General features: G+C 45.4%; 1 protein-coding gene across 6 annotated transcripts in view; it reads left to right on the forward strand.

Annotated features, from left to right (window-relative positions):
* Window positions 1-11,884, forward strand: part of LOC109879658 (ATP-dependent RNA helicase DDX3X) — an 18,974-nt gene continuing 7,090 nt past the window's right edge. For 2 of the 6 annotated variants that reach the window (XM_031792733.1, XM_031792735.1), the window contains exons 1-10: window positions 1-329; window positions 5,799-5,850; window positions 6,562-6,612; window positions 7,148-7,195; window positions 8,643-8,967; window positions 9,104-9,211; window positions 9,401-9,500; window positions 9,734-9,869; window positions 10,010-10,206; window positions 11,701-11,861. In XM_031792733.1, the coding sequence (XP_031648593.1) occupies window positions 285-329; window positions 5,799-5,850; window positions 6,562-6,612; window positions 7,148-7,195; window positions 8,643-8,967; window positions 9,104-9,211; window positions 9,401-9,500; window positions 9,734-9,869; window positions 10,010-10,206; window positions 11,701-11,861 (1,223 nt within the window). In that variant the 5' untranslated portion in view covers window positions 1-284. Of the gene's footprint in view, window positions 330-5,798; window positions 5,851-6,561; window positions 6,613-7,147; window positions 7,196-7,970; window positions 8,498-8,642; window positions 8,968-9,103; window positions 9,212-9,400; window positions 9,501-9,733; window positions 9,870-10,009; window positions 10,207-11,700; window positions 11,862-11,884 lie in introns of those variants that run through there. The other 4 variants (XM_031792734.1, XM_031792736.1, XM_031792737.1 and 1 more) reach the window with 3 other exon arrangements.

The raw sequence follows: 11,884 nt of genomic DNA on the forward strand, positions 1-11,884 counted from the left end.
TCTGGGTTCCTGCTTCTAGCTTCCATTACACCACGACACGCACCACCACCACCAGTTAGTAAGCGGTGTCGGTTTAAAGGCTTTAGACCACCTAACTATAGTGACATGAACATAAGCAAAAAATAATTTACAGTACTATAATATATCAACTGTATCTTTAAGGTTCATTCATTCGGAAATTGACAAAATAAGAAAAGACGAGCGAAACCTAAGGGACGTCGACAACCCGGCAAACAAAGAGATCCCTTCTCGACGACAACATTTTTCCTCAATATTCTTTAGTTATGAGTCATGTGGCCGTCGAAAATTTACACGGTCTAGAACAGCAGGTGAGTTTTCTGTATTTATTTTTATTTGTTCATATCTATAACACGTAGAACGAGTCTGAAAATGCAGTCGTGGATACCAAGCTAGCTGGTTAGCTTTGCTCGCTAGCTACGTTAGCTGTAACTGCGTGTGTTGTCTAATCTCTGGGTAAAATGGAGGCCGGTGGGTGATAATGGTTGGTGACGATGGCGGTGCTTCACGTTCAACAATTCAGTATTGCTCACAATTGGATTGATCCTTAACTATACCTCAAAGACATGCAATCTAAACCCTATGTTCAATGTTGGTGACTTTCACTTTATCTTGCTTTTATTCACTTGAGCTGATTGTTAGCCTGCTTGCTAGTTTGGCCTCTAGTTAGCGTTAGGTACGCTAACATGAAAGCTAGCTGGCTACATTTTCTTCTGCGTCACTGTGACATTGTTTTAATCCCGAATGAACAAAGCGTGTTTATGCTTTGCACAGTTCCTGGCTAGCAACGACTGCATTGTTTGGTTTTGTGTTGTGCTATAGATTTTGTTGCCATGTTAAAGAACCTGTCATTGTTAAGTCATCCAGTTGTTTTTGTCACCTGTAATGTTAGTCCAACCGACAGTATCCAGGAAAACACCCATTCATTTGGTATGGAAGCATTATAAAATGAGTCTTGCTGTAACTGCATTTGCAAATGCAACATTTGTCTGTTAAATATGGTCAAACGTGGAAGATGAAACCCAACATAATTAGTAAGCTGTCATGAAATGTTCTGATAGTCAGCAGATGCTTATTTGACATGTGCTTGGAAGTGTGAAAGGATGTTGGGTTGGTGGGGGGGCAATTTATTTTGACACAGGAAATAAGACCCCCTTTGAGCCATGTTGGTCACGCTCCTTGATAACCTGTATTTGTCTGTTAAAGCAAAGGACTCGAGGGGAAGAACTTCGGTAGCAGTATATACATTTGAGCAGAGAATAATCCAGTCCAGCTCTGTAACGTTAATTGGAGTGTTTTGGTAGGGTGTCAGGCAACGAAATCAAGCTATGGTTCTGGTGTTACACTTTGTATTCCATGTTATAGAGAAGCTTCTCATGAACACACAATACTTTTTTTTTGACAGTGATGATAAGATTTACCATTGCTGATATCAAATGTTCAAGTGATCTAAAAGGTCGCGACAGGTCACTGTCAATCCCTAGTCAATGATGGCACAAAATCACGTTTCTGAATTCTTAAATTAAACACATATTGTCCAATATTTCAAGACAGGGTGGTCATACTATAAGGACATTTTCGGGTCTGATGGAGAACAGATTATTCAAATAAAATAAATGATTAACTTAAAATGCTATGTTATGCAAATTAGGCACTTCAAATGCAAACCAGGCAGTACAGAATACATCATTACTGTAATTTACACACACACACACACACACACAGTCTAATGGCGTCTGCATGCTTCCCATCTGTAATAATTTGGGGACAGTTTGTGCAATTATTATAACATTGTTACATTTTTGTTTGGTTTTTTTAATCGGCAGTTCACGCCCCATGGTTTGAATGGTCAGCAGTATGGATTCTTCAATGAAGTGTGTTGACATTCCAACGAGAGTAATATTTTTCACTTTAGAAATAATGCACCAATAATCTTTGTTAGATAAACAAAAAAGTATTTAGGAACAACCTCAATGATTTACAGATTTCTTGAGTTGTCTATTTTGACCAAGTGGCTACGGCGTCTCAAGATGGGCAAAAAGTACTATTGCATCTTTTTTCTAGTTTTTCAAGCGGCCTTTTAAGGGAGTATACGAGCACACTCATTCGGCTTGCGACGCATGCGGAAGGCTTAAGACACTTCTCAGCATCCGCACACACACATCACACACTTCTCACTAAGTCTGAACTGTAGCATGGAAAGCTACTGGTCTAATAATGTACACTACATGGCCAAAAGTATGTGGACACATGCTCGCCGAACATCTCATTTCAAAATCATAGGCATTAATATGGATTTGGTCGGTCCCCCCTTTGCTGCTACAACAGCCTCCACTCTTCTGGGAAGGCTTTCCACTAGATTTGAGAACATAGCTGCAGGGACTTGCTGCCATTCAGCCACAAGCATTAGTGAGGCCGGGCACTGGTGGTGGGTGATTAGGGCTGGATTGCACTCGGCGTTCCAATTCATTCCAAAGGTATTCGATGGGGTTGAGGTCAGGGCTCTTTGCAGGCCAGTCAAGTTCTTCCACACCGTTCGCCACAAACCATTGATGTATGGGCCTCGCTTTGTGCACGGGGGCATTGTCATGCTGAAACAGGAAAGGGCTTTCCCCAAACTGTTGCCACAAAGGTGGAAGCACAGAATCATCTAGAATGTCATTGCATGCTGTAGCGTTAAGACCTCCCTTCACTAGAAATAAGGGTCCTATCCCAAACAGTTAAAAACAGCCCCAGACCATTATTCCTCCTCCACCAAATTTTTACAGTTGTCACTACGCAAACTCAGATTTGTCCATCGGACTGCCAGATGGTGAAACATGATTCATCAAACCAAAGCACGTGTTTCCACTGCTCCAGAGTCCACAGGAGGCAAGCGCTACACCACTCCAGCCAATGCGTTCTGCATGGGGATCTTAGGCTTGTGTGCGGCTGATCGGCCATGGGAACCCTTTTCATGAAGCTCCCGACTAACAGGTCTTGTGCTGATGCTTCCAGAGGCAGTTTGGAACTCGGTAGTGAGTGTTGCAACCGAGGACAGATTTGTACGTGCTTCAGCAGTCCCGTTCTGTTAACCAAATTACTTGACAGAAAGGTGGCATCTTATGACAGTGCCACGTTGAAAGTCGGTGATCTCTTCGGTGAGGCCATTCTACTGCCAGTGTGTTTGTCTATGGAGATTGCATGGTTGTGTGCTCGATTTTTATACACCTGTCAGCAACGGGTATGGCTGAAATCCACTAATTTGAAATGGTGTCCACGTACTTTTGTATTATGTTGTTTCATAAAGTACAGTATTGGGATTTTTGGACATTGGGTAACAACTGATACTTTGTTTTAAAAAATGCTATGTTTTTTCTTTTAGTGATGACAGATTTGTTTACAGCATTTAAAATCTAAAACATTTTTTTTTATATACCTGGGTCCATTATTTCTCCCACACCGAACACCCTAGTTTTGGGTCTGCATTCCTGTAGCCCAGGGCTGCCCAACTTTCTTCCTGGAGATCTACTGTCCTGTAGGTTTTCAGTCCAACCCAAATTTAGCATATCGGATTTAGCTAGTTAATAAGGTCTTCTTGAGCAGCTAAATGGTAGAATCAGGTGTGTTAAATTAGAGTTGGACGGTAGATTTCTAGGAAGAGGGTTGTGCAGTCCTGATCTAGCCTATTGGCAGTTTTGAGTGTCTGCCTTGTAAGAAAGTATCTTTTGTTGCTTGCAAAGGTACACCCATGGTAGACTGCTCTGCAAAATGTACAATTGAAACTTACTGTATGGATTGTGGTGGTGGGGGGCAACGACACTAGACGGGAGTTCCCTGCTTCACATACAGTGCCTTGCGAAAGTATTCGGCCCCCTTGAACTTTGCGACCTTTTGCCACATTTCAGGCTTCAAACATAAAGATATAAAACTGTATTTTTTTTGTGAAGAATCAACAACAAGTGGGACACAATCATGAAGTGGAACGACATTTATTGGATATTTCAAACTTTTTTAACAAATCAAAAACGGAAAAATTGAGCGTGCAAAATTATTCAACCCCCTTAAGTTAATACTTTGTAGCGCCACCTTTTGCTGCGATTACAGCTGTAAGTCACTTGGGGTATGTCTATCAGTTTTGCACATTGAGAGACTGAATTTTTTTCCCATTCCTCCTTGCAAAACAGCTCGAGCTCAGTGAGGTTGGATGGAGAGCATTTGTGAACAGCAGTTTTCAGTTCTTTCCACAGATTCTCGATTGGATTCAGGTCTGGACTTTGGCTTGGCCATTCTAACACCTGGATATGTTTATTTTTGAACCACTCCATTGTAGATTTTGCTTTATGTTTTGGATCATTGTCTTGTTGGAAGACAAATCTCTGTCCCAGTCTCAGGTCTTTTGCAGACTCCATCAGGTTTTCTTCCAGAATGGTCCTGTATTTGGCTCCATCCATCTTCCCATCAATTTTAACCATCTTCCCTGTCCCTGCTGAAGAAAAGCAGGCCCAAACCATGATGCTGCCACCACCATGTTTGACAGTGGGGATGGTGTGTTCAAGGTGATGAGCTGTGTTGCTTTTACGCCAAACATAACGTTTTACATTGTTGCCAAAAAGTTCAATTTTGGTTTCATCTGACCAGAGCACCTTCTTCCACATGTTTGGTGTGTCTCCCAGGTGGCTTGTGGCAAACTTTAAACGACACTTTTTATGGATATCTTTAAGAAATGGCTTTCTTCTTGCCACTCTTCCATAAAGGCCAGATTTGTGCAATATACAACTGATTGTTGTCCTATGGACAGAGTCTCCCACCTCAGCTGTAGATCTCTGCAGTTCATCCAGAGTGATCATGGGCCTCTTGGCTGCATCTCTGATCAGTCTTCTCCTTGTATGAGCTGAAAGTTTAGAGGGACGGCCAGGTCTTGGTAGATTTGCAGTGGTCTGATACTCCTTCCATTTCAATATTATCGCTTGCACAGTGCTCCTTGGGATGTTTAAAGCTTGGGAAATCTTTTTGTATCCAAATCCGGCTTTAAACTTCTTCACAACAGTATCTCGGACCTGCCTGGTGTGTTCCTTGTTCTTCATGATGCTCTCTGCGCTTTTAACGGACCTCTGAGACTATCACAGTGCAGGTGCATTTATACGGAGACTTGATTACACACAGGTGGATTGTATTTATCATTAGTCATTTAGGTCAACATTGGATCATTCAGAGATCCTCACTGAACTTCTGGAGAGAGTTTGCTGCACTGAAAGTAAAGGGGCTGAATAATTTTGCATGCCCAATTTTCAGTTTTTGATTTGTTAAAAAAGTTAGAAATATCCAATAAATGTCGTTCCACTTCATGATTGTGTCCCACTTGTTGTTGATTCTTCACAAAAAAATACAGTTTTATATCTTTATGTTTGAAGCCTGAAATGTGGCAAAAGGTCACAAAGTTCAAGGGGGGCGAATACTTTCGCAAGGCACTATGTATAATGGTGAAAGCACTGTAGTATAAGGGATATTCATGTCTTTCTGCTTTCTGGAGATCAACAGTTTGTCACTTTATTTGGATAGTGTGACCATCTGTTGATAAGCAACTGCCGGCGTAGGTTAGGGAAAGGGTTGGGATAAGTGTTGGGGTTAGTAGATTGGTAGTTGAAATGTTACTGTAGAGCATCTATAGATGGAGTGTTACCCAGTTTTTGTCACCCTTTGTCTTGCAGCTTACTGTCCTATGTGCATGTTTAGAATGACATTTATCCGTAACAGTGTTTACAGTAGTACTTAACTATACGTTTCATTTTCTATTTCAGCTTGCTGTCCTAGGCTTGAACAATGCTGACGGGCAGGGCGGAGGCACTGGCAGTAAGTGATCTCTACTCTTTGAGCCAAAGGACATCTAGCTTGTGTTATGGTGATCCTTTTCTTTTTGATCACTTGGTCTGAAGCAGCCCTCACTCTTATCCTTTCCTTCAGGGCCATTGGGTGGTTCAAGGACTGAATATAACCCACCCCCCAGGTTGCCTTTTTAATAGTTCATACCCCAAAGTCAAAAACTTGTCAGATGTTTTCAGACCTTAGAAGTGGTCTGAAGTTGACATGAGTTAGTGTTCTGCAGGAATCTGCAGATAAATTATTGGTACCGTCCAATCACGGGCCCACAAAACAACCCAGTCCTGACATCACTGGCCTTTGTGGGAAAGAGACTAGAGTATGGAGCTTTAAACTATTGGGACTGACTCACATTTCCATCAGTATTACTAGGTTAATTTAGGTGTAAGATGTCATCAAGTGATTTTAATTTCACTTGTTTATTTTTAGCCAAATCATGCTCTTATCATTTATGAAATAGCATAAACGCCATTAAGTTTTCAGTTTCCTTATTTGGGGTACAAGACCGTTTACATTTTTTATTTTATTATTTGTTTAATCAAACAGGCCAGAGCCTACTTAATACCTATTAAATTAAAGGGATTGAGACATCCCTAGAATAAGACTAGGAACCCATTAGACCTGTGACGTGTTTGTCCGTTTGTGTACAGTACTGCCCTTGTGTTCACAAGTCTGTCTCTCTAGGGACCTGTTACATTCCACCTCATTTACGGAACCAAGAGGCTTCCAAAAATGGTAAGTGTCGTCCCCCATCAACACTACCACCTCTATGAGGTATGCCAGTTGGACACCGTAAAAATGCCCTGGCCCCCTAGTGGTCAAGAATGCCATAATGCATTCTATTGGACCGTAATAAACATTTCACTAAATTGATTGAGCAAGCAACAATGCTGTGAAATTCCCTCAACTAAAAAGCAGACAATTAGCTTTAGTTTTATCTTGACCATTTATTCTCGCGGGGCTGGGACATGGTCAGCTAGAGGGTGACCTGGATGTATTGATTTTCTCCTCTAGTTGGAAACAATGGCGTAAAGGTTGCGTTAGAATCCCCATCTTATATAGCCAGCCGCTTGTTTTTATTTAATCCCAAAAGTCACTACAGGAAGACCGACACACAACCGTGCATATCCGGTGTCCTGGAGTCCATTTTGTGACAGCATCTGGGAACTGCGTTGACAAACCATCAACCACTCCATTTCCCTGCTCTTACTGGTCAACATTCGCAGTACATCGGCAGCATGTTTTCATCATGACGTTTTTTTTTTTGCAGCAGATGCTTTCTCTAGACTGAGCGCTTTGTCAATGGCACCAGGAAGCTGTAAGTCCCTTTACAGTCCTCTCTTTGGCTGAGGGAAGCTCTGGCATTTTTCATTGTAAATGTCATCTTTATTTTATTCTGCATGTTTTAATTAAATTGCCTACCAGAACAGTGGTCTCACTCAATTCGATTAGAAAACAAGGGGACTAGGGGTTCTCAAATTACATCTTTAAAACCACATTCCCATGGGTGAAACGAAGACACCACTGTCTTTTTCCTGCATTAAGGGTGTTGGCATCCCCTCACATACTTACATTTTGTTCAAATGCAAAACAGCCTCCATTAGTTATGTCATTTGCTTAATTGCAATGTTTCCATTTATTTGTGTGGAATTTAAAGTGCATAACAAATGTCCTTAATCAGGACCCTAGTTAATGAGTCAAATTATTATTATATATTTTTTTTATCCAATTGTTGTAGTAGCTACTATCTTGTCACATCGCTACAACTCCCGTACGGGCTCGGGAGAGACTAAGGTTGAAAGTCATGATACACAACCCAACCAAGCCACACTGCTTCTTAACACAGCGCGAATCCAACCCGGAAGTCAGCCGCACCAATGTGTCGGAGGAAACACGTGTACCTTGCAACCTTGGTTAGCGCGCACTGCGCCCGGCCCACCACAGGAGTCGCTGGTGCGCGATGAGACAAGGACATCCCTACCGACCAAGCCCTCCCTAACCCGGACGACGCTAGGCCAGTTGTGCGTCGCCCCACGGACCTCCCGGTCGCGGCCGGTTACGACAGAGCCTGGGCGCGAACCCAGGGACTCTGATGGCACAGCTGGCGCTGCAGTACAGCGCTGTTAACCACTGCGCCACCCGGGAGGCCAATGAGCCAAATGATTGACTTGTGTAGACTGTTTTATTGTATGGATTGCACATTGTTTACTTGGAAAATAAGCCAGGTCCTTTTTAATTGAAGTATTTCCCTTTTCAGAGGCATCCATAAGGTAACAAGTGGTGGGTGTCTGGGATGTTAAAGCCAAAGGAACCAAGAAGGGCGTGGTTCCATTGTGCCCCTAACTCCTACTAGCTCTAAAGGACCTCAACACATTTCTTACAGCCATCCAGGTCGTTCTAATCTGTGAACATAGAAATGCTAAGGGGAAGTAGCTAGAGGCTGAAATGGAACTAGGCCTACTTGGTCCAAATGTCTCTTCCTATAGGGTCCGTTACTGCCTACCGCTGTTGTGCCCTTGAGCAAGGCACAACCTCTAAGTGCTCTGGGGGACTCACGCTGTCAACGCTGCTCTGCCGCTGCCCCTGTGTTGCTCCCAGCCTGTGGTGTCTGTGAGATTGGGTACTGTGACAGCAACAACTAAAGAATATCTGTGCAAATGGACCAATAAACAAAGTATTGTATTGACTGCGTGTGAGGAGGAAACCCTCTTGTACTATGGGAGTCACCATGTCTCCCCTCTATTTCCTTTCTGTTTTTACCCAAGATATGCCTGGCGGTTGGGATGGTGGACGCAGCAACGGCTTCGTGCAGAATGGTTACCACGACAACCGCATGAATGGGGGCAACCGGTACAACAGTGGCCCGCCTCGCATGGAGAGGGGCAGGGGGGGTGGAGGTTTCCGTGGTGGCAGGGGCGGGTCCTACAACCCGGTACAGCCTATGCAGAATGTCGGCATGTTTGGAGTCTACGACAACAAAGATGGCGGCGGCTGGAACACGACTAAAGATACCTACACCAGCTTCGGCGCGCGTCCTGATAGGGGGAAGTCTGCTTTTTTCAACAACGGCGGGAGTGCGCCCCGAGGAAGGTGAGAACTAGAGAATTCACTCCCAAGCCCTTAGCCAACAGTTAATCAGGTTCCTCAAAGTCCGGGGCTGTACCATGTGGCAACTCATTAGCAAGCTAGCCCTTCCTGACCCCTGTGGTTATGTTATACTTGACAGTTACCAGCGTGGAGGGTTTGGAGGCAGTGGAAACAGCCGCTGGGTGGAGGAGTCCAGGGATGATGAGGACTGGTCCAAACCCACTCAGGCCAATGAGCGCCTGGAACAGTGAGTAGTAACCTAACCTACCCCCCTTTCTGCATACTAATGGTATTTCAATAATGAGGAGTTAACAATGTCATTTTACAATACATCACTATCTGCTGTCCCTGTCCTTTATCAATATCCTCTAGTTAAAATGGTCAAGTAGACCTTTCTGTCACTTTCCTGACCTTCTGTGTTTCTGCTTCTCCCCAGGGAGCTGTTCGCTGGTGGCAACACAGGGATTAACTTTGACAATTACGATGACATTCCAGTTGAGGCCACTGGCCAAAACTGCCCCCATCACATTGACAGCGTGAGTCCCCAAGTATTCTAGCCAAATAACCCTGTCTCAGATCCAGTAGCCCGCATGTCCTATTAGTCAGCATTTTGTTAGTATTCTTCAAAACCAGAAGTGTTTCCCATGGGCTCTACTGAGCAGCTTGTGTGGTGCTGTTGATCCCCCTGCACATATCCTCCCCCTGAAACAGAGTTGTGTGAAAGCTGTTTGGTGCTCATTTGAGTGACTGGTTCGTCTTCGTATTTCAGTTCCAAGACGTAGAGATGGGAGAGATCATAATGAGTAACATCGCCCTGACCCGCTACACTCGGCCCACTCCGGTCCAGAAGTACGCCATTCCAATTATCAAGAACAAGAGGGACCTGATGGCCTGTGCCCAGACAGGTTAGAACCAGACCAAACTACAACCACTCCAAATTGGATTGGTCTGGAGAGCTATATGCAGATATGACTTACGACAACTGTATTGTACTGTAGTTGATCTAAGTATAGGTATATGACTAATATAAACTGTGGTCTCTCAGGTTCCGGCAAGACTGCTGCGTTCCTGTTGCCTGTACTGAGTCAGATCTACACTGAAGGCCCAGGAGAAGCCCTCGCTGCCCAGAAGTCTGGAGGACAGGACAACGGAAAGTATGGTCGCCGTAAGCAGTACCCCCTCGCTCTGGTCCTGGCCCCCACCAGAGAACTGGCCCTGCAGATCTATGAAGAGGCCAGAAAGGTAAGCAACTGCCCCCCCTCTCACCTGGGATGTTATTTGCGGGTGTAGCAAAATGCTTGACACATCCACACAATGTGACCACACACACAGAGAGGACAGACATCCCATCAGCATCAATACCAGCTAGGTCGGTAGCGGTCTGCCAGTGGGCCTCTGTCTCTTTGTCTCTGTTTTTGTGTTGACGGCCAACCAGCCAAGGTTGTAATTAGGGAACTGCAGTGTAACACACAACCATTGTTTGTGCTCTTCTTTCTCTCTCATCTCTTGTCCCTTTCACTGCCTTCTCTCTCTGTACCCCGTATTCCCCCTCTCCCTTCTCTCTCCATCTCTGTACCCCGTATTCCCTCTCTCTATCTCTGTACCCCGTATTCCATCTCTGTACCCCGTATTCCCTCTCTCCATCTCTGTACCCCGTATTCCATCTCTGTACCCCGTATTCCATCTCTGTACCCCGTATTCTCTCTCTGTACCCCGTATTCTCTCTCTGTACCCCGTATTCTCTCTCTGTACCCCGTATTCTCTCTCTGTACCCCGTATTCTCTCTCTGTACCCCGTATTCTCTCTCTGTACCCCGTATTCTCTCTCTGTACCCCGTATTCTCTCTCTGTACCCCGTATTCTCTCTCTGTACCCCGTATTCTCTCTCTGTACCCCGTATTCTCTCTCTGTACCCCGTATTCTCTCTCTGTACCCCGTATTCTCTCTCTGTACCCCGTATTCCCCCTCTCCCTCCTCTCTCTGTACCCCGTATTCCCCCTCTTCCTCCTCTCTCTGTACCCCGTATTCCCCCTCTTCCTCCTCTCTCTGTACCCCGTATTCCCCCTCTTCCTCCTCTCTCTGTACCCCGTATTCCCCCTCTTCCTCCTCTCTCTGTACCCCGTATTCCCCCTCTTCCTTCTCTCTCTGTACCCCGTATTCCCCCTCTTCCTTCTCTCTCTGTACCCCGTATTCCCCCTCTCCCTTCTCTCTCTGTACCCCGTATTCCCCCTCTTCCTCCCTTCTCTCTCTGTACCCCGTATTCCCCCTCTTCCTCCCTTCTCTCTCTGTACCCCGTATTCCCCCTCTTCCTCCCTTCTCTCTCTGTACCCCGTATTCCCCCTCTTCCTCCCTTCTCTCTCTGTACCCCGTATTCCCCCTCTTCCTCCCTTCTCTCTCTGTACCCCGTATTCCCCCTCTTCCTCCCTTCTCTCTCTGTACCCCGTATTCCCCCTCTTCCTCCCTTCTCTCTCTGTACCCCGTATTCCCCCTCTTCCTCCCTTCTCTCTCTGTACCCCGTATTCCCCCTCTTCCTCCCTTCTCTCTCTGTACCCCGTATTCCCCCTCTTCCTCCCTTCTCTCTCTGTACCCCGTATTCCCCCTCTTCCTCCCTTCTCTCTCTGTACCCCGTATTCCCCCTCTTCCTCCCTTCTCTCTCTGTACCCCGTATTCCCCCTCTTCCACCCTTCTCTCTCTGTACCCCGTATTCCCCCTCTTCCACCCCTCTCTCCTGCTGTAGTTTGCATACCGGTCCCGTGTGCGTCCTTGTGTGGTGTACGGAGGGGCTGACATTGGCCAGCAGATCAGAGACCTGGAGCGAGGCTGTCACCTGCTGGTGGCTACACCTGGACGCCTGGTGGACATGATGGAGAGGGGCAAGATCGGCCTCGACTACTGCAAGTGAGTAGACTTCCAACATGCTG

This window comes from Oncorhynchus kisutch, linkage group LG16 (assembly GCF_002021735.2).
Source record: "Oncorhynchus kisutch isolate 150728-3 linkage group LG16, Okis_V2, whole genome shotgun sequence".
NCBI classification, from domain to species: Eukaryota; Metazoa; Chordata; class Actinopteri; order Salmoniformes; family Salmonidae; genus Oncorhynchus; species Oncorhynchus kisutch.